General features: G+C 41.2%; 1 protein-coding gene across 6 annotated transcripts in view; it reads right to left on the minus strand.

Annotated features, from left to right (window-relative positions):
* Positions 1 to 27,037, minus strand: part of NFATC3 (nuclear factor of activated T cells 3) — a 99,197-nt gene that overhangs the window by 56,624 nt on the left and 15,536 nt on the right. For 2 of the 6 annotated variants that reach the window (XM_061593605.1, XM_061593602.1), the window contains exons 2-4: positions 16,307 to 16,385; positions 14,111 to 15,230; positions 2,754 to 2,916 (exon numbers count right to left, since the gene is read on the minus strand). In XM_061593605.1, the coding sequence (XP_061449589.1) occupies positions 2,754 to 2,916; positions 14,111 to 15,230; positions 16,307 to 16,346 (1,323 nt within the window). In that variant the 5' untranslated portion in view covers positions 16,347 to 16,385. Of the gene's footprint in view, positions 1 to 2,753; positions 2,917 to 14,110; positions 15,231 to 16,306; positions 16,391 to 27,037 lie in introns of all 6 variants that reach the window. The other 4 variants (XM_061593601.1, XM_061593600.1, XM_061593599.1 and 1 more) reach the window with 2 other exon arrangements.

Consider the following 27,037-nt stretch of genomic DNA (forward strand, 5'->3'; position numbering starts at 1 on the left):
TTGTACTCAAGGAATGCTTATCAATGGTTTCTTCTCAACGCAGGGGGGATAACTAGCAGTGTACCGCAGGGCTCAGTCCTGGGCCCACTGCTCTTCAATATTTTTATTAACGACTTGGATGAGGAGGTACAGGGAATACCTATCAAATCTGCAGATGATACAAAATTGGGAGGGATAGCTAAAACCCTGGAGCAGAGAAACAAAACTCAAAGTGATCTTGATAGGCTAGAGCACTGGGCTGAAAACAACAGAATGAAATTTAACAGGGATAAGTTAAAGTTCTACATCTACTTATTTATTTATTGCATTTGTATACCACCCCATAGCCGAAGCTCTCTGGTCGGTTTACAACAATTAAAAACATTAAAAACAAATATACAAATTTAAAACCACATTTTTTAAAAAAAGCAATTTAAAAACACATGCTAAAATGCCTGGGAGAAAAGAAACCAAATGCACAGTTATAAGGTGGGAAATACTTGGCTCAGCAATGCTACATGCAAGAAGGATCTTGAAATTGTTGTTGATCACAAGCTACATATGAGTCAACAGGGTGATGCGGCTGCAAAAAAGGCAAATTCTATTTTAGGCTGCATTAATAGAAGTATAGTTTCCAAATCGCGTAAAGTACTAGTTCCATTCTATTCAGTACTGGTTAGGCCACATCTTGAGAATTGCATCCAGTTCTGGACACTGCACTTTTAAGAAGGATGCAGACAAACTGGAACAGGTTAGAGGAGGGCAATAAGGATGAAACTGGGGAGGAGAAACTGGGAATGTTTAGCCTTGAGAAGAGAAGACTGAAGAGAGAGATGATAGCACTCTTCAAATACTTGAAAGGGTGTCAGCAGAGGAGGGCAAGGATCTCTTCTCGATAGTCCCAGAGTACAGGACATGGAATAATGGCCTCAAGTTACAGGAAGCTAGATTGTGGCTGAACATCAGGAAAAACTACCTAACTGTTGCAGCAGTATGGCAATGGAACCATTACCTAGGGAGATGGTGGGCTCTCCAACACTTGAGGCACTCAAGAGTCAGCTGGACAGTCACCTGTCGGGTATGCTTAAAGTTGGATTCTTATATTGAGCAGGGGATTGGTCTTGATAACCTTATAGGCCCCTTCTAACTCTATTATTCTATGATGCTTAAACATTTTGATCACTAAAATGTATCTCATTTGTTATATGGTGCACCAATGTGAAAGTACTAGCAGACAGGAATTCTATATCATTCAGAGTAAGGTTTTGCAAATATACCTGGTACATTGCTTAGAACAGAAGTAGTTCTCTCTTCTTTTAAAGCACACATTCACAACTCTGTGATCCTATACTGGAAAAACCTTAGCCAATATTAGATGAACACCTAGCAAAATTTTCAGTGTTGCCACCCTGGACTCCTTTGGGAGGAAGAGTGGGATATAAATTCAATAATAAAATAATAAGGTCCCAAGACAGGTTACAGCAATGTAAAAATACAGTATTAAAATCCCTTTCCCAGTGATCCTCAACAAAGAATTCACCTTATTCTCAGCTGCCACACATTGGACTGGCATCTTCATTGAGTGATTTACTATAACCCCAAGGTCTCATTTCTGATTACACACCACTCATCGTGGTCAGTCACAATTATCTACTGTATAGCTGTGTTCTTACCCAGGCTATTAAATTACTTTAGGCAGAGAATAACCTAATCACAAATATTTCATTTCCTTACTTCAAAAACATGTAAAATATTGTCAACAAGCATATTCTGTGTAACTTGTTATCTTGCATGCTACTGTTCCACAGACAGTTTATAACAAAAATAAGTACCTCCTACCTCATTTTCCATCTCATTATTTAGAACAAACCTATCAAATATCACCACATCTAGCAAAACTAGCTATTTCTGATCTTGCACATTTCTAGACTACAGATGACACAATCCAGACACTGAACAAGATAAAACCCCATCTAAGTTGAATGAGCCACAGGTACTGAAAACATCTGTTTCTCTTATTAACAAAAATAACTTGTAATTATCTGAAAACTGACTCCATGGCAGTTTCAGTGTCTAGCTTGAGGTAGTAGCTTTAAAGCTAGAAAACTGAATATGAGAATTATACATGAAGGCTCAAGTAATGCTGCTCATCGACACACCTCTCCACACTATTGGCACAGAAGCCATTATGGCAGTAGTGGAAATGCATCTCATCCCTTGAAAGCAACTGTCATTTGCCACAAACAACCAGGTCAGCGCTAATACAAAGCTTTTCTAATACTTGGACAAAGGACTAAGTCAATCTTATTCTTATAGATCAGAGATGGAGAATCTGCAACCCTTGAGTTGTTGCTGGACTACAACTCCTAGCATTCTTGATCGTGAGGCATCTTGGCTGGGGCTGATGGAGTCCAACAACATCTGGAGGGCCACAGGTTCTCCAACCTTGTTGTATGTAGATAATTCCACAGGGCTACATCAGAGAGAAACAGTGCCACTATCAGCTCTGCCAAGAAGCCACCTTCATCAGGCTCCTCCCTCTACCAACTGTCACCTGACAGCAGCCATCAGTGTCATGTCTTTAGACTACAAGCCTGAGGACAAGGAGTGTCTCATTACTGATATTTGTAAGCCACCCTGGGAGTCTTTTTTGGGTGAAGATCAGGATAAAAACACTTCAAAATTTCTAATTTAAGAAATACCTTTATTATAATTTCAATAACATTCAAGAGTAACAGTAGTTCACAGAAAAGACTTGTATCAGCATTTCTTACCTTCACTACAGGATGCCCACCAGTAGATGCTTTTACAGCTCCTCTGCTGCCTTCAGTCTCATAATGTGCTCTATGATGAGTTTTTGGGTGAACTTCTATTTTCAGTTCGCACTGTCCATATTGAGTAGGCAAAGGCCAGTCTAGGGGAGGCAACGAAGATGTGCTGAAAACAAGAAGTGCACAGATTTCAGTATTTAATTAATTTATATCCCACACCTTCAACTCCTAAAGAGTTCCAAGGGCAGCAAGCATTACAAATGCAGTAATGAAAGTACAGAACGTACAAAAACAACACACCATTGAAAACAGATACCAACCACCACAGATTTAGGGATGGGGTTCGGTAGCTGGTTCCTATTTATTTGAATTCTGACAGTCCAGTTTTCAGTACCAATCCAACATTTTTTCATTCTCAGTTGTCTGTGCAACTGCCAATTCATGGATTTTTTTCCAGCAAAAAAAATCACGCAATTGCTAGTGAAAATGCTTATACTGTAGGCACTTGTTCCACCGAGTTAAGAATGCATCAGTTGAAAGCTGATTACAAAGAGAATAACATAAAATTCAGTGGGTTTTTTTTAAAAAAGTGTGTTGATGACAGCCAAAACCTACTGCAAGAAATCAGTGCCAATCAGAAAACAATGCCGATTGTTGGATTATGTCAAATCTGATTTAGTGAATATTCTTCCCCATCTCTACACAGATTATGACCACCACCAGACAAGGGGGAAAATGTAGTCTATTATAAACCAATTGTCACCATGCAGAAGTCATAATCTGCTTGAGGAGAGAGACCACTATACCCTAAAGTGACCTTTGTTACATTTTCACAGACTTTCACTATATTCAGACATGAAACAGATGCTGGAATCCTCACCCATCCTTCTCTGCAAAATCTAACTTATAAAATTAACCCTTTACAGAAGCCCTATATCCTTTGGTCCTGCATATCATAGGGAGTACTTGTAAACCACCTTACCCACTAAAAATTATGGAAGAGGCCTTCTTGGGACCAATCTCACCTCTTGGGTAAGTCATTAGAGTGGAACAGAGAGCCTTTTTCATTGCAGCATGCAAAAAAAAAATAAGTCTGCAAAATAAGTCTGAGCCCAACACTGCAAGCATTCCATCTAGAGATATGCAATATGTATTTTTTTCTATTGTCATTGTGCTTTCAGAGTGTATTGACAGAACATTTATGTTGTTAGCAGCCATACAGGGATTCTTACTGCAGGAAAGATAAGTATTATAAATTAAAAAATTGACTAACAAAACAGGAGAAGCCTGAGCAGGATCAAACTAACATGGCAGATCATATTAAAAAGTTACATACTTTAAACTGTTTAAATACAATGTGGCTATCATGCACAGTGAAATCTGTATTCAGCAGTATAACTTTTATTAATACTAACAGTAATCATCATTTTAATCTAAAGTTGGTTATTCAAGGAAGTATAAGACTACAAAGCCAATATATATAATGGAGCTCCCCTCCCTGCCTTGCCCCCAGGAAGCATCTGTATTATTCCAAAACAGCCATTATTGCCAGGCTGTAAGAGCTCACACTTCTGAAGTCATGGAAAGACCGTAGCTTGTAATACAGCGACTGCCTAAGCTGTCCTCCAGAGTATAAGCAGACACTTGTAAAGCATAACCTACTGAATATGAACGAGCCTGGTTCTTTCCCACTAGACATCAGGTTGGTACAGCTCTTTCTTTGATAGATATCTGGATTAGTTAAACTCACCTTCCAGAATTAAGTGCTGTCCTCCTAACTTAATGCAAATCACCACAGAGCTTTTCCAGGTTAGAAGCAGAACCATTATTTCACTTAGTAATCTTACCATCCATGTTTTAGAAGATGAAAAAACAAGGAGGTTACGAATGCATCTCTTGGAAAGTTAAGACAAATTTGTTTACCCAGGATACAAGAGCAGGGAAATGTGCATATATGAGAAATACGAAATAAGGAATTATTAAGCTTGATAGAAATCCTGAGCGTTCTTATTAGAAGGACCACCACTTGCTGACAATTTTCTCAATAGAGCAAGCAAAGAAGTGGTAGTTGTATGACAATTAATTGTACACTTTATTCACCAATATTTTTCTCTCCTCTAATATTAAAAGAAGGAGAATGATGTACTGGGAATACTTACCGGCTACAAAAATGCCAGCAGAAATGCCAGTGTTAATCAATATAGGAGGCAAACTTTAAATAAGTAGAGGCAAGGAGACCACGGCAAAAAATATATTTGCTAGCAATCTATTTTCATGTAATCAAACTCTTAGCACAGAAAAGATGCAAATTTGCAATACTGCCATTATGATATATTAAACTGATTACATTTATGAAAAACAGAAACCAAAAGCATACATCACACCATCACCTCCAAGTTACCTAACTGATTGTACAAGACATCTAGCCAATGTACTGTACAACTACCCTGCTACCTTATTTCACAAGGGCAGTGGAAAAAGATTTTGGACTAAGAGTAATCTCATAGTATAACACAGAAAAAAACAGAAACCAACTAGCAAATCCAGCATCTGAATGTAAAATCTCATTTGCTTGGTAAACATACTAAGTTGTGCACACGTTGTAGTGCAACTTCACTATGATAGGCTTAACTTAGTTATTTATGGTCATTACTTAAATATTGGTGTGCCTGACCATGCAGCAGTTGCCAGTGGCTAGCATCCATGGCAGAACTGGCTAAAAGAAATGCCAGGGCAATGACAGCATTGCAAAATTAATGCAGCAAGCACATACTGCTTCAACATGCAACTATCCAAAGAGTGGAATGATCAGCCACAAAACTCTTTCCAGTCTATAGCTCTAATCTTGAGCAATAGCGCTTCCTGCTCCAAGCAGCAATATTGCCAAACACTAAAAGAGCTTTATCATGCTTGTTAAACCTGAGCTCTTTGGTCAAATACTAGACCAGCTGCTCTTAGCGAAATAGTATCAATTGCCCAAAACCCATTCACACAAAGCATGTAAGAATTTCAAATGTTGCCTTAGCCTATACCATTCCTTTGAAGGTTTTTTAATTGCCCCTGCTCTTGCACTACACAATTTTAAAGACTCAAATATTTCTAGGTTATATTGCAGGGCTATATTGGCAGTTAAACATGGAGCTTTACTCAAGGTAGTTTGGATGCTCCAATAGCCAATATTTGTCCATTATGTTTGCCTAGTAGGATGAGGACAAGAGCCTTTCTACTGAACTTACCTATACTGGCTCCAGTTCCTAGGAATAATGCAAGATAACCACAGTTTCATGATCAGATTCCAATGCTTAATGGTACCAAAATTTATTTAAACTAGTGTCAGAATGTTTGCCACTGCTAAACAGCTGAAAATCGAACTACCGCAGGGCAAACATATGCACCTGTATTAAAGTGTTTTAGCTTCTTAAATTTATCTGTATTTTGTTTTTAAATTATCTGTATTTTAAAGATCCATTAAATGGTGTGTAAACATTCAACTGTTTATTTTTCTAATACCCAAGGACTTCAAAAGTACCTGCTTAACTTATAAGTACACTTATTCCAGGTCAACAAATATATTTGAAGGCTATGTTTACTTAATATAGCCTAACTCATATATGTTACTGAGCAGTTCACAATAATCCAGATACAGTAGGGCCCCACTCATGCGGCAGATTGCATTCTGGACCCCTGCTGTAAAGCTAAAACCGCTGTAAAGCGGAACTCATTGAATAGAATGGCGTGCAATGCCCGAAAACTGCCATAAAAGGGGAACAAGCGGAGTATGAGTGGGGCTTTAGTCTAATTGCATCTAACTGAGACAGACACATTAGCAAAGTGCCTTAAAGCGAAGCGCTGTAAAGCAGGGCCCTATTATATGAACTTTTGCCTGCTTTGTTTCTATATAGGCAGTCACCAATAACTTTGAATGATAACCCCACAAGGAATAAAGTATCTTTGAACTGCTAATTCAAAATTAAGGTTAATCTTGAAATGCCTTCTGATTTCAGACATCTGGCTAGTGACCAAATGTTAAGTAGAAATACCAAACTCCCTGCATTGCACTGATAAAAGGAGAAAACATGGTAGGCGTTACTTAGAGCACTCGCATTTTTCAATCAGGCAGATCTAGAGGAGGAAGATTGAGCTTAACATACCCAAAAGTGAACTCTGTTTATTTGGGGAGGGTGGGGAGAAAAGAGAAGAGAAAGGAAACCTCTGACAGTTTTACTGGGAGGCAGAAACCAGATCCCTCATCCAAAGCGGACAGAGTAACAAATCCCAAAGAACTGAAGCCCATGTAACAGACTCTGGGAGAGGCATTGTACAGCCAACTGTACAGCAAGCCAACTATACTGCCCTATCAAGTGACAGATATTAACTTTGGAAGATACAACATTTCAAGATCAAAATTAAGTTCCTAGTATTGTTTCGGAAAGGTCAAGGAGAGGAATTATGTTCTAGAATAATGCCAAGGTGGAGCAAGTAGTCACAAACACCTTTTTTCTGGACCAGATGAAATCTCTGGAAAAAAACAACTAGCCACACTAAAATGTAGTAATACATTTACTATATGAGAGTGTGCAAAACCTTCTGGGTTTTGCGAGGTATTTCCTTTAGCCTGAGGAAGTCTCAGTTTCTTTCAAAGACAGGCTAGAAAAATAGTCAAAAATGTATTTAACAGGAAAATTATTAACACCTTTCCAATCAGTAATTCAAGCCACTACTAGGTGTCAGATATTGTCAGTATATCTGACTGGCCAGGACTGGATCACAAAACATCCAGTTGTTCCGACCTTGAATGCCAGAATTCAGTTTATTCCTTTTCACTTTATCTTAAGTGCATGGAAAATTTGAAGTTATTCCGACTATTTATTAAAAATCTGGATACCCAAAGTGCTGATCCCAAAGATTCCTTCCTTCCATCACAGAAAAAATATATTTGTATTCAACCCAACCCACTGTATTTTACAGAAGCTAATAATGTGCATTTCAGGAGCACTGTTAGGGGATAACCCAGGGGGTGTGAGTCACAGGTCTTTTGTGCAAGGCACCAAATCACCTACCCATTTAAAACTCTTTTTAAAATATAACTTTGTTTACAGGGCCAGCTAGGGGCACTGCAAAATGCAGTGCTGGCGAGACTCTATCACCAACCATCTTAGTTTGCCTAGAGACATTTGGAGATATAAATTTCTATATGCAAAATTTATGCAACTGTGCCACAAGCTCTTTGAAATGAAATGAAATCTTTATTATTCAGAGCCACAGGCTACCACGAGCACTTTAAGTAGGTAGTAACATCCGTGGTACGTTTGGGATTCTTCTCTCTATCATCATTATGGTAATATCCATTTTGATATTGATACAAATCACACAAATATTATTTATAAGTTTTCAACTTTGAAGAGACAATACCCCCAAAGCAGTCACCTAGCCATACCAGTACAAGCAGGAGATAAAAGCATAATTCATGTAAAGGTTGCCAAAGTCACTTGGCTGTGTTGCAATGCAATAGTTTATTTAGCAATGTCCTTATCTGGGATTCTCTCCATATTTATAGAACTTTTAATTCTCTTGTGGATAAGGAACTGGTTAAGTAACAAAATGGAGAGAGTCAGACAGTTCTCTCAATGGAGGGATGTAGAAAGTGGAGCCCCCAAGGATCAGTATTGGGCTTGTGCTTTTTAACTAAGGCAGTCCATTTCCTTTGTTTCCTCCCAGCATGGCAAATAGAGGCGGTTGCAGTTTCACCAGCATGCACCAGCAAAGGGAAGAGGTGCACAATTTGAACAGCATGTATCAGCATGTGTGCTCACTCCTGGTAAGCCATAGTTTATTTAATTCTGGCTTACCATTACATGAAAACAAAGTCATTATCTTCTATAGCAGAGGGTCCCAAACTGGGGTCCACAAGCTTCATTCAGGTGGTCCACACCATGTCCACATTTACTATTCATATTGTACTTATTGCTTCTTTTATTTCTTATATTGTATTTTATTGCATTGCAATTTGATTTCTATGGGATGCAAATTGTAATTAATAAACACAATATAAAATACAATATTGTAAAATACAATAAAATACAATATAAGAAACAAAAGAAGCAATAAAGTGTAATTAAAAGTTATACAGCATCTAGCATAGCGCATTTCAATTGCAGAAAAAATATTAGGTGGTCTCTGGGGAAATAAGAGTTGGGAACCACTTATCTATAGCTTTCTTGACGTTTAGTCTAAGTCTACGGAATTGTTTCTCTCTTAATTTGTTTCTTTTAACCTTTCTAACTTGAAGGCATTCCTTTTTTATACACATGCAAACAGTAAGCACAATGTTCTCAACACATGTTTCATAACTCTATGTGTTGGGTCTTTTCAGGTATAAAGTTTGGCAATTTCCTTGTAGACTTTGCAATATGCAAATAGGTATTTGAGATGTCCCCAGTAATTAGAAAGTCAATGAAATGCACATACAGCCTGTGTATTCAACTGTCAATGCTGCTTGGCTCCAATAATACTCTCTATGAACACTTTGCACTTTCACCCCTTACCAAGAATGTAGTCGTTTGAGGAAGGATGTGTCTGTGGTCCTACTGCGATACCACACACACTGAAGTATGACCTCACGAAGAAAGTGGCCAACAGCAGTAGCCTTAACCTTCAGCAATACTAAATCCTGCATATAATGCTGAATAGTTATTAGCTTCACCCACCATTTACTATAAGTTAGAAACTATTAAGCAGCATGCTAAACATTAACCATTAGCTTATCAGACACTAGATGGGTAACTTTAGAGGTTAAAAAAGGGTAGTTTTTAAAAGCAGCTTTCATATACTATTTTAGGATGGGGGTCACTGAAACAAATCCTAATGAGCACTAACAAACACATTTAATCTGATTTAAGTTCCAACTGTTGCTTATCCTGTCTTATAGAACAAATGTAACATAACAGTTTAAAAAGTAGTTTCATTAAATATAACTGATGTATTCTATCTAGAAAATGTATTTCCAGATAAAATCTAATCTTTGAACACCTGAACCACGTTTCTACAGGGACGTAATAACATTTAAGAAAAATAAGTGATTTTTACAAAGGCAATAAGAATGTATGTAGCACCATGGAATCAACACCACCACATTTTATTATAAAGCCATAGTCCTGGCCACCGTAATTGGACATTAGTTGGCAGAGGTCTGCAACAGCAGATTAATTAAGCCACCACTGCTGTACATCAATATTGATCCTGAAAATTCAGACTTAAGATCTCTCAACCTTAACATAATTTTAATAGTTTTTAAACTACAATTCTCACATGTAATATTTATCCTTGCTAGACAGTCTGAAAACTAGATGCCTGGCCTTTTTTAAATTTTTAAATATTTTATACACTTTTCATTTAAACATTGCAAAGTGGTATACACCACAATTTCAATAAAACCAATACCTATGCAATAATAAAAATAAACACAGGAATTTTCTCATTTTATAGAACATTGCATATTGATAAATTCCTGAGGCTATCTAGGCATCTTAAGCATACGTCAAAGACACTGGCTTGGTTCACACGACATAAGCTAAACCAGGACTTACCAAGAAAACGCGGACATGTGGGCTCCCTTGCAGCTGCTTTGTTCCTCCCTAAGGTTTGTTCTTGGCTATGCCTTGTGGCTAGTGAGGCCAGAGCTTAACAACAAGTTCTAGTTTAGATGACATGCTAAGCCAAACACTGGCTCAGCTCAGCACAGCAGTAAAAAGGGCCAAGGAGGAGCAAAGTGGCTGTGAGCTCCTCTTGAGGACCCCACACTTTTGTGGTAAGCAACAATTTGACTTACTGTGTCACGTGAACCAGGCCTGATTCAAATGCAACACCAAACTATGGGTATGTGTGCTCTCCTACCCCACCAGTCTCTTCTCCTCTGACAAGGCCATGAGGATATCAGAAACGTTCACTTTCATTTTTAAGTGTCTGCAATCCAGGTTCAAATAGAATAAGCTATAGTTACTTAAAAATGGAAGTGAAACTTAAAATAGCTCAGCATCATGTTCCAATTGGGGTTGCCAGGTTAGAAGTATCCCAAACCCTGAGATTTCAGGGGCGGGTCCCATTGATGTCATGGGATGGGCCCTAGTGATGTAATGGGGCGGGCCCTAGTGATGTAATGGGGCGGGCCCTAGTGATATAACCAGGGGAAGGCCATAATGATGTCATTAAACATGACGTGTTAAGCATCAACCACAGTTGCTTGGAGCATACCACTCAAACAAACCATTTCTCTGATTGCAAATTAAGATAAGAAATCTTAGCTAAATGAGGTGGTTACCAGGTCTAGCTGAAGCAATGGGATCATTCTTCTCAACTGCTTAGGGAACCTGGGTAGGGAACATTTAATCTTGCCTACTTGCTTCTGGCAAGGGTTTAAGTGCCCTCAGGCACCAGGGCAGGCACTAGAAGGCCCTTGTAGGAAGAAGGGAGCCTAGTGTTGTGCAGATGTTAGATGGGAGCACTCAGAAGTAAAGATGGATGCCCTGAAGGCTGCAATTCTAAACACACTTACTAAGGGACTAAGCCCCACAGAACTCAACAGGACTTACTTCTGAGTAAATATGGTAAGAATTGTGCTGTTGGTAAGGCTAGACTAGGGATCCTATGCAAAAATATCCATATCAAAGCAGGGTTGGCAATTCCCTGCCTGGAATGCTCTGCCTGCCTTTTAACATGGCTGTTCCAAACATCTTTACAGACTTGACCCTTCACTGCAGAGAGAGGTTTGAGAAATGAGTAAGAGTTAAGAAGATTCTCTACTCTTTCCTACCTACCATGTGGGCTGCTATAAACTCACTTTGACAGCCAACCCAATTCCAGTGAGTAATAATTGACAAAGAGAAAACACACATGGTTTGGTCTACCTTCACAGACAGTAGTTTGAGGACAACAGCAATTGAAGCCACACTTCCCAGTATGTCAATTATCTTCTACCACTACTGGGCAAGAAACAAACCATCATACAAACAACAAGGTGGATCATCAGTAGGTTTAAGGAGGTTGAGCTGAGTGCATGGAACCACTGTTGTTGCTTCTATGGATATAAGGGAGTAAGCTAAGAGGTAAATGAAATGCAAACAGAGAAAGAAAAGACAGTGATGATTTCCTAAATGCAATACCATACCAGCCACAATAGATTCCTATGAGTAAGGCAGAAAACTCAGCATCCCACAACCAGTTAGGGTTCCTAACCAAAAACCAAAACTAAAAAAACCTGGCAGCCAGTTAGCCAAGGTCACTAAATCCCCATGCAGCACAACCTGACCCGGGGGCTGCATTAGTGCAGAATGCTGCAGTAGGATTGCTGACTTGCGTGACATCAGCACACAATATCTCTGCTCTGAAATCTGCACTGGTTGCTGATTTGCTACCAGACCAAGTTCAAGGTGTGCTTTCCACATTATGGGTGCCACACAGTACTTGTTCTGCTCTTGTAAGAAATCGATCCATTAGTGTGGCAGTACCTACACTTTGGAACCCCTTCATTGTACTCTTTTCAGCACCTGCTAAAAACATTTTTTGTTGGCAAGTCTACCCAGGCATATAGAAGCTATTATGCTTTTTATCTGTTTCTAACTCTGTTGGTTTTATTATTTTGAATGTTTTTAAATACCTATTTTTAACTGTTTTTGCCAATAATATTATTGTTTTAATTCCTTCTTTAAACTCTTTATGCAGGTTTCTCACAATTAAGCAGTATATAAATGTTGTAAGTAAAATACATAAATAAATTTCAGAGTCACTGTACCCCACGGGAACAAAGGAATCTGCTTTATAATGACTCAGGCCATTTGGTACCATCTAGCTCAGTACTGATAACATGGACTGGCATTGGCTCTCCAGGATTCCAGGCAATAAGTTTGTCCACAGACTGAATTTTGGACCTTTGCATGTACAACATATGCCCTACCATTGAGTTATAGCCCTTCCCGTTAAAAAAAGTATCTTTTAAAATTGCTCTTTTCAGTTCACTAATGAATGCACAGCATACTAGGGCAGACCCACACTATGCATTTAAAGCACATTCAACATAAATTTGAAGCACATGAATCCCACCACAGCATCATGGGAACTGTAGTTTGTTAAGGGTGGTGGGAACTATAACTGTGAGGGGGAACTACACTTCCCAGGATTCTTTGGGGAATTCATGCTCTTTAAATGTGAGTTGGATATGCTTTAAATGTATTATGTGGATCTGCATTACTTCATAAACTTTGCCTGCGTAAGAATTATTTAAATTAATTTTTAAAATGGGAATTAGCTACAACGTTTACATGGTTACCATGAGCTACTCACCATCTCTCAGCCTAATCTGCCCCTCAGGGTGAAACAACAGAGGGGGATCATGACCACCCTAAGGAAAAAGGGCAACTTCAAATGTAGAGGAAATGACATACAACCATAGTGTGAAATCAGATACATATCGAGACATAGTATGAAGAAACATTTGTATAAGCAAGAATGGCAAATGTGTTTATTATTTACACAACATGTAAAGATATTTATAGCGAAATCCTATACATGTTTACTCAGAAGCAAGTCCCAATGCATTTAGCGGGGCTTGCTAAAATAGGGAAGTGTGGACAGGATGGCAATTCAGTGATAAGAAGCTTCACTTACCCAACTCAAAATTCAGAATCATGCCACTATAAGCTGTTTTGCAGTCCTATGCATGTTTACTCAGAAGCAAGTTCCAATATATTCAAATCTCCTGCACAGAGAAATTTACTGAATTTCTGATGTACAGACAAGCAGGAAAAGAAAGCTGTTTTTTTAGAGGTCAACAAATCCCTTGTTAATCACAACGTTGACTTCACTTATTGACTAAAAATCTAAAAGGGCAGAGATTAAAGCAGCCAGTACTAACAGAAGTTGCAGGGAGGGGGGGAGAGAGCTCACATTTTGGTTATACCTCTTGAACCAGACCACTTAGAAACTTTTTTAAAAAATGAGTCTGGAGATTGGGGTGACTCATCCAGAGACCCAGAGGGCCCCCAAAACCCAGAGTCTCCAGGCAAAACCCAGAGATCTCGCAACCCTAGTTCCAATGAGACCTGCATCTAGGTTAGATTGCTTCCATACATAATAAATGAATTACAGTTTACTTAGTAGTAATCTGCAAGGCTATATAAGGTTGAGGCACAATGTAATTTGTTGACAGCAAAATGCCTTAGGAATACAACTGTTTAAAGAGACTCAGGACGTTTTTTACAGTGTATCAATTCCTATCATATGTTCATATAAACACATTCCTATCATATGGATATGTAAAGACAAAAAACACAAGTAGTTCATCTCCCAAGACTGCTTAAATCACTTACCGAAAGATAGGAGTATGGCCAGGCTTTGGTTTGTTCCAGGTAAAGTGTGAAGGAACAGAAAGGAATTGATCACCAGACAAGTCTTTTTTTAACATATGCTGGGATCCAGAGCTATCATCTATTGCTGCTTCAAGTGATGCTGATAAACTACCCTGTTCTTCAGAACAAAGCTCTATTTTTCCTGATATAATGGCAGTTTGATCCTCAGAGGTCCTTCTTGTTTTAAGAGGGATGTCAGTCTCTGCACAACACTGAAAAGGTGAAAGACCAGGAGTCAGACCATGGAGAGAAGAATTTAGCCATGTGTCTTCTGTTACACTTCCCCTTGGGGAGTGTCCTGGAGATGGGGTTGGAGAATGGTGAGGAGAAAGTGAACCAACGTAACAGATCTCAGCACTAGAATGTCGCCGTTTCCCACATGGCGATGTAGGCCTTGATGATGGTCTTGAGGTTGGCCTAGGACTAAGCCAATTTTCATCTGTGATACTAGTCCTAGGAGAATGACAAGGAGATTGTCTAGGTGACAAGGCATGTCCATATCCATAAGATTGTTGCCAAGGTTCATCCACTGGACAGCCCCTTGGCGAACCTCCAGGAGATGCCAAAGGTGATCCAAGTGTAAATCGAGCAGCAGCTTCATTCAGTTCTGAATCCACATCATCATAAATATGAGAGATTGACTCACAAGAGGAGGCATCAGAAAACCAACTTCGGGAGGAAATGCTGCTGGCAGGACTTGGGCTAAGGGACGATTCTCTGTAAGATGGCTCTAGAGGAAGATACAAATGGTCCCTTGAAGGCCTTTCCATATATTCATTTTGAGGGCCATTTGTGTGCAATTCATTTTCACTGGCTTCTATTCCTTGATGACAATTAGGAGAGATAGATGTAATTTGAATACTAGGACACTCAAATGGTTTAGGACCACCTAATGGACTGTATTTGGATTCTGGTATTTCACATGTTCCTTCATAGCTTTTAAGACCCTGCTGTCTAGTAGGTGAAGACAAAGGGGAAGGATGTGACTGAAATCCATGACAAGGGATACAAATAGGATGATTTACAGATGAGTGGTCTACATTGAAGATGCACACAGAAGCACAGTCATCAGGTTCAAGATCTGAAAAAGACATTGAAGTGCAGTTATTATACCAAGGTAAACTATTTAAATACTTGTCTTAGAAAACTTTCATTATGTTGACATTTATAGCACTCTCATTATGGTCTAACACATTTATTTATTGAAAGTATTTGTACCCCACATGTCCAAGATGGGTAACATTTAAAAAATACTAAAACAGCAATATGAAAGAAAGGAATAGCAGATAGAATTTAAATACACCTCTTAAAAACCAAATCATTACAAAAATCTAAAATTTTTAAGAGTTGTCTACAGAGTAGATTCATCGGTTTAAAAAACCAATCAGATCACTACCACATTTAGCTTCCTGCACAATTCTACAGAAAATTTTTTTCCCCTCAGTATGCTTATCTTTTCAAATGGTGAATGTTGCCTGCCTTCAGGGACAGGGTAATATGTCCAAAAACCAAAAAACCTTTCCTTCCCAGGCCACGTGTACCAAACTGACACACATTCAAATTCTGTGTTTGTGCTTTCAAAGAATGGTATTGAAACAGCAGCATAGTATTTCACAAAATTCAAAGAGAAGTACTTCAATTACTAAAGTTCATACTAAAGTTGGGCAACATCTTTCAACAAAGGGATCTTTGTTTAGAAGCATATCACCATTTAGGCCTATACAGTATATTATCTTCAATTTTTTGCTGACGTCTTTAAATTATTTGATTCATTAATTATTGCCAGTGTTAGATTAAACTCAGAAGCTGATGTTTTAATCTTCTCCTTGCAGCCCAAACAGAGAAGGCAGCAGCACAGGATCCAGAACGCTCGTTCATGTAGTGCTGCAATACAATTTAGCTTCACATCCAAACTATGCCTGTCACTATACAGTTTGGTGAAATAGACATTTACAAGCAATAGATTCAAACTATTAGTGCTATTTTCATGAATTACTGCACCAGCAGAATTTAGTTGAAGCTGCCAGCCAAACAGTACAAGAATTGATACAATTCCATTTGACACATTTCTCCCTTGCACAAACTTGTACTGTGTACACAGTAAACATATCTGCAGCTTTGTATGAGACCATGATTTCCAATGGACATATATTTTACCTATGTAATTCCCAGTATTTCTCCTTCCAGACCACTCCATCTCCGTCAAAATCCCAGGAGTCTTAACTGGTTTGCACAGCTACCCTTACGAGCACAAAGGAGAACAAATGTATGTTTAAAATGTTGCTACAACAAAATGAATACTGAACACAGCCTCATGCATTTTTAAACTACCTGATGACTTCTCAGATCCATCGTATATTTGAGGCCACTTCACATATTGCACAGTTCTTAAACAGAATGCTATTCTATATGGGAAATTCGGTGTACAGACCATGGGATTATGCCCATACGTATGAGGTCTTTATGTCACATATACCAGGTTGGAATCTGCCTGGGGCTTCCTCAGCATGTATGCACATGGTAGAACACTCACATATAGAATTGCCAATCACATGCTATGGAACATATCAATGATGAGGAGTCTGTGGCTGTCTATATGTTGTTGTGCTTCAGCTCCCATCAGCCCCAGCCACCTTGGCCAATGGTCAGCAATTATAGGAATTGGGGTCCAACAATATTTGGAGGGCCACAGCTTCTCCATCTCTGGTCTATGCATGTTTCCCAAAAGAAGTGCTTTGCACATAGGAATTGTGTAATCAAGAGACATGATATTTTAGGACAGTAATCTCTGCACTAATCCAACATCAGAGGAGTATCAAGGTGAGCTTTCTGTTGTTTGTATGTACATATCCCAAAGGACATTTTGCTGCTGATGGTACACCATGATGTAGGGTTAGGATAACAGTACATACTGTTATTAAAGCATCAAAGCCTGGCCTAGACCTTATGTAATTTTGGGCAAACATGCATATAAAGACAGGGGGAGTGCGACCCTGTTACTCTTACTTGATCTCTCAGCGGCTTTTGATACCATTCACCATGGTATCCTTCTGGGCTGATTTGGTGAGATGGGTATTACAGGCACTGTTTTACAATGGTTCCAATCCTATCTCCAAGGTCATTTTCAGAGAATAGCATTGGGTGATTGGCTTTCGGTCCCCTGGCAGATGTGCTCTGGGGTGTCACAGGGTACCATCTTGTCCCCCATGCTGTTTAACATCTATATGAAGCCCGGTCATCAGGAGATTTGGGGCACGGTATCAACAGTACGCATCAGTACGCTGATGATACCCAGCTGTATTTCTCTGTAACATCTGAATCAGGAGAGGCCGTGCAAGCCCTTGACCGCTGTCTGGTCTCAGTGGTGGGCAGGATGAGGGCCAATAACCTGAATCTGAATCCTAGGAAGACAGAGGCACTGTGGGTTGGTGGTTCCCGAGTTCAGATAATTGGTCAGTTGCCGGGTTTGGATGGGGTCGTACTCCCTCTGAATGAGCAGGTCCATGCCATAGGGGTGCTCCTGGATCCATTTTTGTCGCTAGAGGCCCAGGTGACCCCAGTGGCCAGGAGCACCTTTTACCAGGTTTGGCTGGTAAGACAGCTGTGGCCATTTCTGGACCGGGATAACCTGACCACTGTTATCCATACAATGTCCAGGCTGGATTACTGTAATGTGCTCTATCTACAGTAATCAAATCAACCTTGAGATTGGTCCGGAAGCTGCAGCTGGTGCAAAATGCAGCAGTAAGACTGCTCACTGGGGCAGGGTATCAACAACATGTCGCCCTACTTCTAAAAGAACTGCACTGGCTACCTATTAGCCAGCGGGCTAAGTTCAAGGTTCTAGTTTTGTGTACAAAGCCCTATACAACTTGGGGCCAGGATACCTGAAAGACTACCTTATATACCCAGTCAATCACTGCGCTCTGCAGATGAAGGCCTCCCACAGATACCATCTTATCAGGAGGTCCATTCTGCACAACATAGGAAACGGACCTTTAGTGTAGTGGCACCTACCCTTTGGAATTCTCTCCACTTAAATATTAGACAGGCGCCATCTCTGTTATCTTTTTGGAGCCTACTAAAGACCTTCCTCTTTCAACAAGTCTTTTAAGTAGAGACTTTATCCCAGTCTACATCTGTGTTGAAATTGCTTTTTAATATTTTTTTAAACCTTCTTCTTTAAAAATAGATGCTTTTATAGCTTTTTAAAAAAAATCTTTTTAAATATATTTTGTTTTAATATATTTAAAGTCTGTTTTTATAATGCTTTTAAGTATTTTTAGTGCTTTTGTTTGCCGTCCTGGGCTCCTACTGGGAGGAAGGGTGGGATATAAATCTAATAATAATAAATACAAATAATAATAACTAAATCATCAACCATAAAAATGAATGGAAACTTTGTATCAACACTAGCAGTAAAAACTAACCCTAACAAGAGCCCATCTTATGACCAATAATCTAAATAACCCATTCCACAATTAATGTTATAGCTATATCGTTGTAACTATTAAAAAAAAATGTTAGAATTGTTATACTGCTTAAATAATAGAAGATTGGTTTAGAATATATACAGAATGTTTCCTTAGTTCTGAAATTGAGACTGATTCAATAAAAAATAATATTTCCAGCATATTGGACTCCACAACATTTATATGGGAAGGCACTGTCCAATACAAATAGATGTTAAAGGTATAATGCTGTGAACGCCTGGTTGAAGCAATGATGTTTGTCCAGTGATATATTCTTTCTGATCTGGTTGTTATTCATATTAATTTTGTACTGGCAAAATCCTTGATATTTGCAGGTGTTCATGCATTTTTAAATTAAATTCCTGTAGTATGAGGGTTAAAAGCAGGACAACAAAAGTAGATTTTGTGAGCCCTTATGGTAGCTAAGAAACCTATTCCTCAAGTATGGAAGGACAAATACCCAATGTCTATTACACAATGCACTAAGGACCTCACTGCTGTGGCTACACTGGAACATATTTCATATAGATGTCAATTTTGAGTGGATACCTATTTGGACATCTAGAGGGCTTATATTAACTTATATGCTTAATTCAAAATGCACGTGCTGATGGTTATTGTATTTGTAATGTAAATTGATGGTGGTTTACTGTTAGCAGTAGCATTTTCATATTTTTTCTTTTTGTACCTTTAATGTTTATTTATTTCATTTTTCTTTTTTCCCTTTCATTGTTAAATTTGCAAATAAATTTTATTATTTACAATAAATAAAGGAAACAAGAACAAGTGGTCATCCTGAGCATCAGGAGATCCCAAAACAGAAACAAACGTATGTGAAGGACCAAGCATCAATTATACAGCCATTTTAAGAGTAAGTACAGAGACCCATTTGCAAAAATATAGAACAAAGGAATAACATTCATACATAATAGACCAGACCAACCTTCAAATGTCTTCCAAGTGTCTACATCTACCATACCTCTCCAAAGTGTAATAAGTGAGATCAGAGGCTATACAGAAGAGGAACTTTTATTTACATAACATAAAAAGGGAAATCAGGTTGCACCAATTCTATCTCTCAGACAGTCCCCAAAACTACCCTGCTATAATGTGAGAGACACACTGAAAGGGAAATCTCCCATACTTGGTCCCACCAATTTTTTATAAGACTATCTCCAGTTTCCCATTGTTTCAAAATGTCTAAATGGGCAGCCGCTAGTAAAAGCACATATTATAGCTGTATTCTGTAACTACCATGCATCACAGATTTTACTCAAGGATGACAAAGGCTTTGCTGCCATCACCAGAAGCATTCTGTATAAAGGCATCATGAGTACCTCAGGTATTCACAGTGATTTTCTAGCTTCTTGTAATAATGGAATAATGGGGGTGAAAGGAAAGGGAAACCATTATGGAATACATTTAGACAATACTAAGATTTCTAGATGGCCTCTGGACAGGAAGCCAGAGGCCTAATGTGTTTTATTCCATTTTGTTTTGGTATTTATTATGACAGAACCCAACACAATAACTATACCATTAAGCATATAAAATGAAATTGTTCTTTCCTCCACAGATCTGAGATCAGAAATGGGAATCTCATATTGAACTGCAACTTCCCTAGTTGTTTTGTCCAACTGCCCATAAGCACAGAAGCCATCCCCACAGTGGCCTGATTCACACATACATTCACACATAACGTTAAACCCATGGTTTAGTATTACATATAAACCAGATCCAGTACCCTCAACTACAGTTGATTAACCGTGGCTTGTTAGCTAAAATAAGCTATGGTTTGTTATTGGCTTACTGACCTCAATTGTGATTTAGTGTTACATATGATTCCAGATATGGTTTAAGTGTGGTTTGTTTGTCCCATCCAAATTACCTTCCAAGCTACAGAGAAGCTAGCCAAGAGCAGATGAAAAATAAAGCCACTCTTGCTGGTTTTGTTAGTGAATATTATGTTGCTGTTAGGTCTGCCTAGCAACAGAATCATTTCCCCACCCAACTCCTCAACCTCCAGTCTTTGTTTCACAGCTGTAGCACACAGTGATGAAGCCATAAAGTAGTTTCTATCCCCTATTAACAGACTGCATCTCTTTACACAAGTTTCTCCACTTCAGTCTTCACTACACACTGTAGTGAGGAGCGGATGAAGATTTAAACGGGAAGTTAAAGTGACTATTCTCAATTATGACTGGCTTTCAAGCTTTACCAATCATTTTCCTGTTTAAAAAAATTTAAATTTTATAACTCATGCCTGCACAATGTGCTTTTAGAAATGTTTAAAAGCAAGAAAAACAGCTCAGCTGAGACAGCCACCTTGGTAAGTTAATTGAGGTATGCCACCATCATCCCAATTTCTCTTAAGGTCCCCCATAAGAAGGCAACTGGGTAATTCTCTCTCTTTCCCTCTCCATTTCCTTGGCTATAGCTATTGTTCAGTGAAGTGAGAGCTTAACCGAGAGTCCCACTTCGCACAACATGTGCAACCTTGGCTTAGTTCAGTGCTGTGCAACAATAAAGGGGACTGGGAAGGAGACCCAGGCCCTGCAGGAGAAAGAAAGCATCGCCCAAGGGAAGGAGAGGCTGCTGCTGCTGCTGTGCTGCTGCTGTGCTGCTGCTGTGCTGCTGCTGTGCTGCTGCTGTGCTGCTGCTACTGTGGGACCACCATCTCCACCACCCTTCCCTGAGGGACTTCTGCCTGGCAGGACCAGGCCCCAGGTACCCAGCCAGCCAGGACTGATTCTTACCACCTGTCCCTCTTTGGAGGGATACATAAGCCGGCTGGCTGAGTTGGCCTGGGAGACCCAGGCCCTGCAGGAGAAAGAAAGCATCGCCCCAAGGGAAGGAGAGGCTGCTGCTGCTGCTGCTACTGTGGGACCACCATCTCCACCACTCTTCCCTGAGGGACTTCTGCCTGGCAGGACCAGGCCCCAGGTACCCAGCCAGCCAGGACTGATTCTTACCACCTGTCCCTATTTGGAGGGATACATAAGCCGGCTGGCTGAGGTGGCCTGGGAGACCCAGGCCCTGCAGGAGAAAGAAAGCATCGCCCAAGGGAAGGAGAGGCTGCTGCTGCTGCTGCTGCTGTGCTGCTCCTTTCTTTTTCTTTTTTTTCTTTTTTTTACTTTTTTGTTGGTGTGTTGATGCAATTTGAGATGAATGGGTGCCTGATTATATGAATGTATGTCTGAGTGAGTGTGTATGTTTATATGCTGTATATATGGCTGTATATATAGCTGTTTTTATACGTTTAATTGTTGTATATTTTAGTTGTATTATGTGCTTCGGAGAGAGTTTTATCCATCAGGACTTTAGGGGGCCCCAATTGCCGTAGTGACGGGCAAAGGAAGGTATGGCGCTGTGAGAAGGACGTGCCAGGTAAGGGGAACGCGGTCCAGACATGTTGTGGCTGTGCCTTGTTCCGGTCCTTCCCACACCCGCAAGGTCGTTGGTAGTCCTATCAGCCAACTCTCAGATCTCCAGTTGCTGTTATTAAATGCCAGATCGGTATATAATAAAACCTCCCTCGTCCACGATTTGATTGTGGATGAGGCAGCCGATCTGGCATGTATAACCGAGACCTGGGTGGGTGAGCAGGGAGGAGTTGGTCTCTCTCAGCTCTGCCCACCGGGGTACTTGGTTCAGCATCATGGTAGATCTGAGGGTCGGGGAGGTGGGGTTGCTGTCATCTATAAGAGTTCCATCTCACTCACCAAGCACCATGTTCATTCAGTTACTGGCCTGGAGTGTTTGCACCTTGTGTTGGGCCAGAGGGACAGGCTGGGAATCCTTTTGGTGTACCGCCCACCTTGCTGCCCAATGGCTTCCCTAACTGAGCTGGCAGAAGTGGTCTCGGATATATTGTTGAGGTCCCCCAGACTAATAGTACTGGGGGATTTCAACATTCATGCCGAGACCACTTTGTCTGGCGCGGCTCAGGACTTCATGGCTTCCATGACAGCCATGGGGCTGTCTCAATATGTTAGTGGTCCAACACATGTATCGGGGCACACTCTAGACCTTGTTTTTGCTACTGAGCATGGGGAAAGTGATCTGGATGTGGGGAGTTTTACAACACTCCCTTTGTCATGGACAGACCACTGCTTGCTGAAGTTTAGACTTTCAGTAACCTCTTCCCTCTGCAAGGGTGGGGGACTTATTAAAATGGTCCGCCCCCGGAGACTAATGGATCCTGAAGGTTTTCAAAGGGCTCTGGGGGATTTTCCGTCTGATAGGACTGGCGCTCCTGCTGAAGCCCTGGTCGCTCTGTGGAATACGGAGGTGACCCGGGCTGTAAACACGATCGCTCCTGCACGCCCTCTCCTGTGTAGAGCTCATACAGCTCCATGGTATACTCCGGAGCTGAGAGCGATGAAGCAAGATAGGAGGAGGCTTGAGCGGAAATGGAGACGAACTCCCGACGGATACAATTATGCGCTGGTTAGTGCTTCGACTAAGCTCTATGTAGGAGCAGTGAAGGCAGCTAAAAAACATCATTTTGCTGCCACTATTAAATCATCTCTTTGTCGCCCAGCGGAGCTCTTTCGAGTTGTCCGGGGGCTTCTCCATTCAAACCCTCCGGACACGGTGGAATCATCGGAGGCCCGCTGTAATCAGTTTGCCAATCACTTCCAGAATAAGATCTCATGTATCCGCCAGGACCTAGACTCTCAAGTTATAGCAGTAGATCCTAGTGAGATGTCCGGAGCACAGTCTTGTCCTGTTTTGTTGGATGAGCTTCAGTTGGTTCAACTCGAGGACGTGGACAAGGTGCTTGGACAGGTACGTGCAACCACTTCGGTACTGGATCCTTGCCCCTCCTGGCTGATAAAAACTAGCAGGAATGGAACAGGTAGCTGGGCCAAGGAAGTGATAAATGCCTCTTTACGAGAGGGAGTGGTCCCGGGCTGTCTGAAAGAGGCAGTGGTGAGACCACTCCTGAAAAAGCCTTCCTTGGACCCAGACAATTTTAACAGCTACAGGCCAGTGGCGAATGTTCCATTCCTGGGCAAGGTCTTGGAACGGGTGGTTGCTGGCCAGCTCCAGGCGCTATTGGATGAAACTGATTATCTAGATCCATTTCAATCGGGTTTTAGGCCCGGTTTTGGCACTGAGACAGCCTTGGTCGCCCTGTACGATGACCTATGTCGGGAAAGAGACAGAGGGAGTGTAACTCTGTTGATTCTCCTTGATCTCTCAGCGGCTTTTGATACCATCGACCATGGTATCCTTCTGGAGAGGCTCGCGGAGTTGGGAGTTGGAGGCACTGCTTGGCAGTGGTTCCGCTCCTACTTGGCGGGTCGTCTCCAGAAGGTAGTGCTTGGGGAACATTGCTCGACACCGCGGGCTCTCCAATATGGGGTCCCGCAAGGGTCAGTTTTGTCCCCCCTGCTTTTTAATATCTACATGAAGCCGTTGGGAGAGGTCATCAGGAGTTTTGGAGTGCGTTGTCATCAGTATGCTGATGACACGCAGCTCTACTTCTCCTTTTCATCTTCTTCAGGTGAGGCTGTCGATTTGCTGAACCGTTGCCTGGCCTCGACAATGGACTGGATGAGAGTTAACAAACTGAAGCTCAATCCAGACAAGACTGAGATGCTGTTGGTGGACGGGTTCTCTGATCGGATGGTGGATATATACCCTGTCCTGGACGGGATTACACTCCCCCTAAAGGACCGGGTTCGTAGTCTGGGAGTCTTTTTAGACTCTTCCCTCTCACTTGAGGCTCAAGTAGCCTCGGTGGTTAGCAATGCGTTTTACCAACTTCGGTTGGTAGCCCAGCTACGTCCCTATTTGAGTAAAGAGGACCTTACATCAGTGGTACATGCTCTGGTAACCTCACGTTTGGATTACTGTAATGCGCTTTACGTAGGGCTACCTTTGAAGACAGTTCGGAAGCTACAACTAGTGCAAAATGCGGCGGCCAGATTGCTGACAAGGACCAAGTGGTCCGAGCATATAACACCTGTTCTGGCCAGCTTGCACTGGTTGCCAATATGTTTCCGGGCTAGATTCAAAGTGTTGGTATTAACCTATAAAGCCTTATACGGTGCGGGACCACGATACCTTGCGGAACGCCTCTTCCGATATGAACCGGCCCGTGCACTACGTTCTGCTACGAAGGCCCTCCTCCGGGTTCCAACTCACAGGGAGGCCCGGAGGGTGATGACAAGATCTAGGGCCTTCTCAGTGGTGGCCCCCGAACTATGGAACAGTCTCCCTGAGGGAGTACGCCTGGCGCCGACTCTGCTCTCCTTCCGGCGCCAGGTCAAAACCTTCCTATTCTCTGAAGCATTTTAAGTTACACTGATTTAATTTTAAAAATGTTTATTGTGTTGGATTGTTGCTTGTATTTTAGTATTGTTTTGTTATTTATTGTATTTTTATGCTGTTTTATGTTCACCGCCCAGAGAGCTATTGCTAGTCGGGCGGTATATAAATTTAATAAATAAATAAAATAAATAAATAAATAAATAAAGTGGCTGAGAGTTTCTCTCTGGGATCCACATGTTTACCATAGTTCGGTTTACCATGTAGTGCAAATTAGCCCACTGTGGTTTAACTTTGGCAACCAGTCCAATATGGCCCACCCTGAATTTGTGTCTGTTATGTAAATGTTAGTATCCAGTGCTTTAATACCATAACAGTCACTATAATTCCCATTTAATAGAAAAACCAATACTTGGAAGCAATAGGTTGCTCTTAGAGAATCAAGGCTGGCCTGGAATTTGAATCCCAATAACTAGTTTCAAATTCCAGCTGTACTATCCACTGGCTCATATATTCATTTAATTAGAATTGTCTCAACTGTACCAAACTGTTTCATTTACATACACACTGAGTTTTTCAATATGTGAAACACAAATTAGCCTTATCTTATACAAGCATAACTTTTATTCTGCAATCATTTTACATGAGACCTGAAAGCTTACTGTAATCATGAATGAAAGCTTTACTGCATTCATGATAGACAAAGAAGGAAAATTGAAAACACAAGAGATGTGCACTTATAAACAAGTCTGTAAGTTACTTAAATTATGATGGGCTAACCAAATGCCTGAAAGTTTCCTAGTCATGTTTTGCTCTCCATTTATGGTCATGCTGATTATTGCATATTTATAAACAAACCAAAAACTGAAACACCTACTTAACTACAAAGTATTGTGGAAAGTACCGTATATTCCGGCGTATAAGACGACTGGGCATATAAGACGACCCCCAACTTTTCCAGTTAAAATATAGAGTTTGGGATATACTCGCCCTGTCGTTTTATACATAAATGTGTGCAACTCAACTAAGGGAAAAATGCAGAAACAGAAAGTATTTCCCCCCTAAGCATAGTAGATAGGGTTTTATTTTTCCAAAGATACAGTTCAAGCAACTATTATATGTAAACGGACAAAGAAAGGGGGGAGAGATCAACAAAGAAACATAGCTATGCCGATGCCTTGCTTGCAAGGTAAATCCTGAGGTCAAGAGAGATGTGCAAGGCAATCCTAAACAAATTTATTAGAGAGTATCCCCACACACTGAACTTAATGGGACTTACTTCTGAGTAAACATGCATAAGATTGCACTGTCAAGGGCCTGCCTAATTCTCCCATTACAATCAAAAGGACATAAAAGTGGATTGTGCCCATATTTTAAGATTATGGGTGCAATCTGAGAATAATTTACCCCCATTTCTTAGTAGGAAAGGACGGGCGGGGGGAGGCTGCTGTCCTTCAGGCGTGCATAAAGGAGTAGTCCGGTACTATGCATCCAAGGTAGGTCCAATAAATTCAGGGAGGTTTTCTCCTAGGTAAATGTCCTTAGGATAGCCGCGCGGGGGGAGGAGCAGCCTCGAGGACGAGCAAAGGGCGCCCTCGGGCGAGAGGACTACTCTGCGGCTGGCAGGAGGAGGAGGGAGGCGGGCTGCCGCTGCCGCCGCTCCCGCTCGCTCCTCCAGTCTGGCGTCTTTCGGCAGCAGGATATGGACTGGGGGGGGGCACAAAGAAAAGCGGAGCCTGGAAGCTGGCATCACTCTACACTTTCAGTGCCTTTGCGGCGAAAGACCCCGGAAGGAACGGAAGCTGGAAGCTGTTCTACCTTTCCCTCTGGGGAAGGAAGGTGCCGCTCGCCCCGCCCCTCCTGGCTTGAAGCTCCTATTGGGTAGCCCACTGCCCCGGAAGTGCTGGCCTGCGCTCGCCCTCGCTTCCGGAGAAGAGGGATGTCTGCAGAGTACGAGGCCGTCCAGCGGGGTCCTCTGCGCCTGAAGGGCGACGCCGGAGTGGCGCCCGCGGGGAAGCGGTAAGGGGCGCGCGGTGGAGCCCCGATGTTCTATCGGTGACGCTGAGACGCCGTCTAGATAGTCCTAGAAGGGAAACTTCCTGTATGCGGAGGCAGGAGTTCCTGATACTCTTGATGC

This window comes from Rhineura floridana, chromosome 13 (genome assembly GCF_030035675.1).
Source record: "Rhineura floridana isolate rRhiFlo1 chromosome 13, rRhiFlo1.hap2, whole genome shotgun sequence".
NCBI lineage: Eukaryota > Metazoa > Chordata > Lepidosauria > Squamata > Rhineuridae > Rhineura > Rhineura floridana.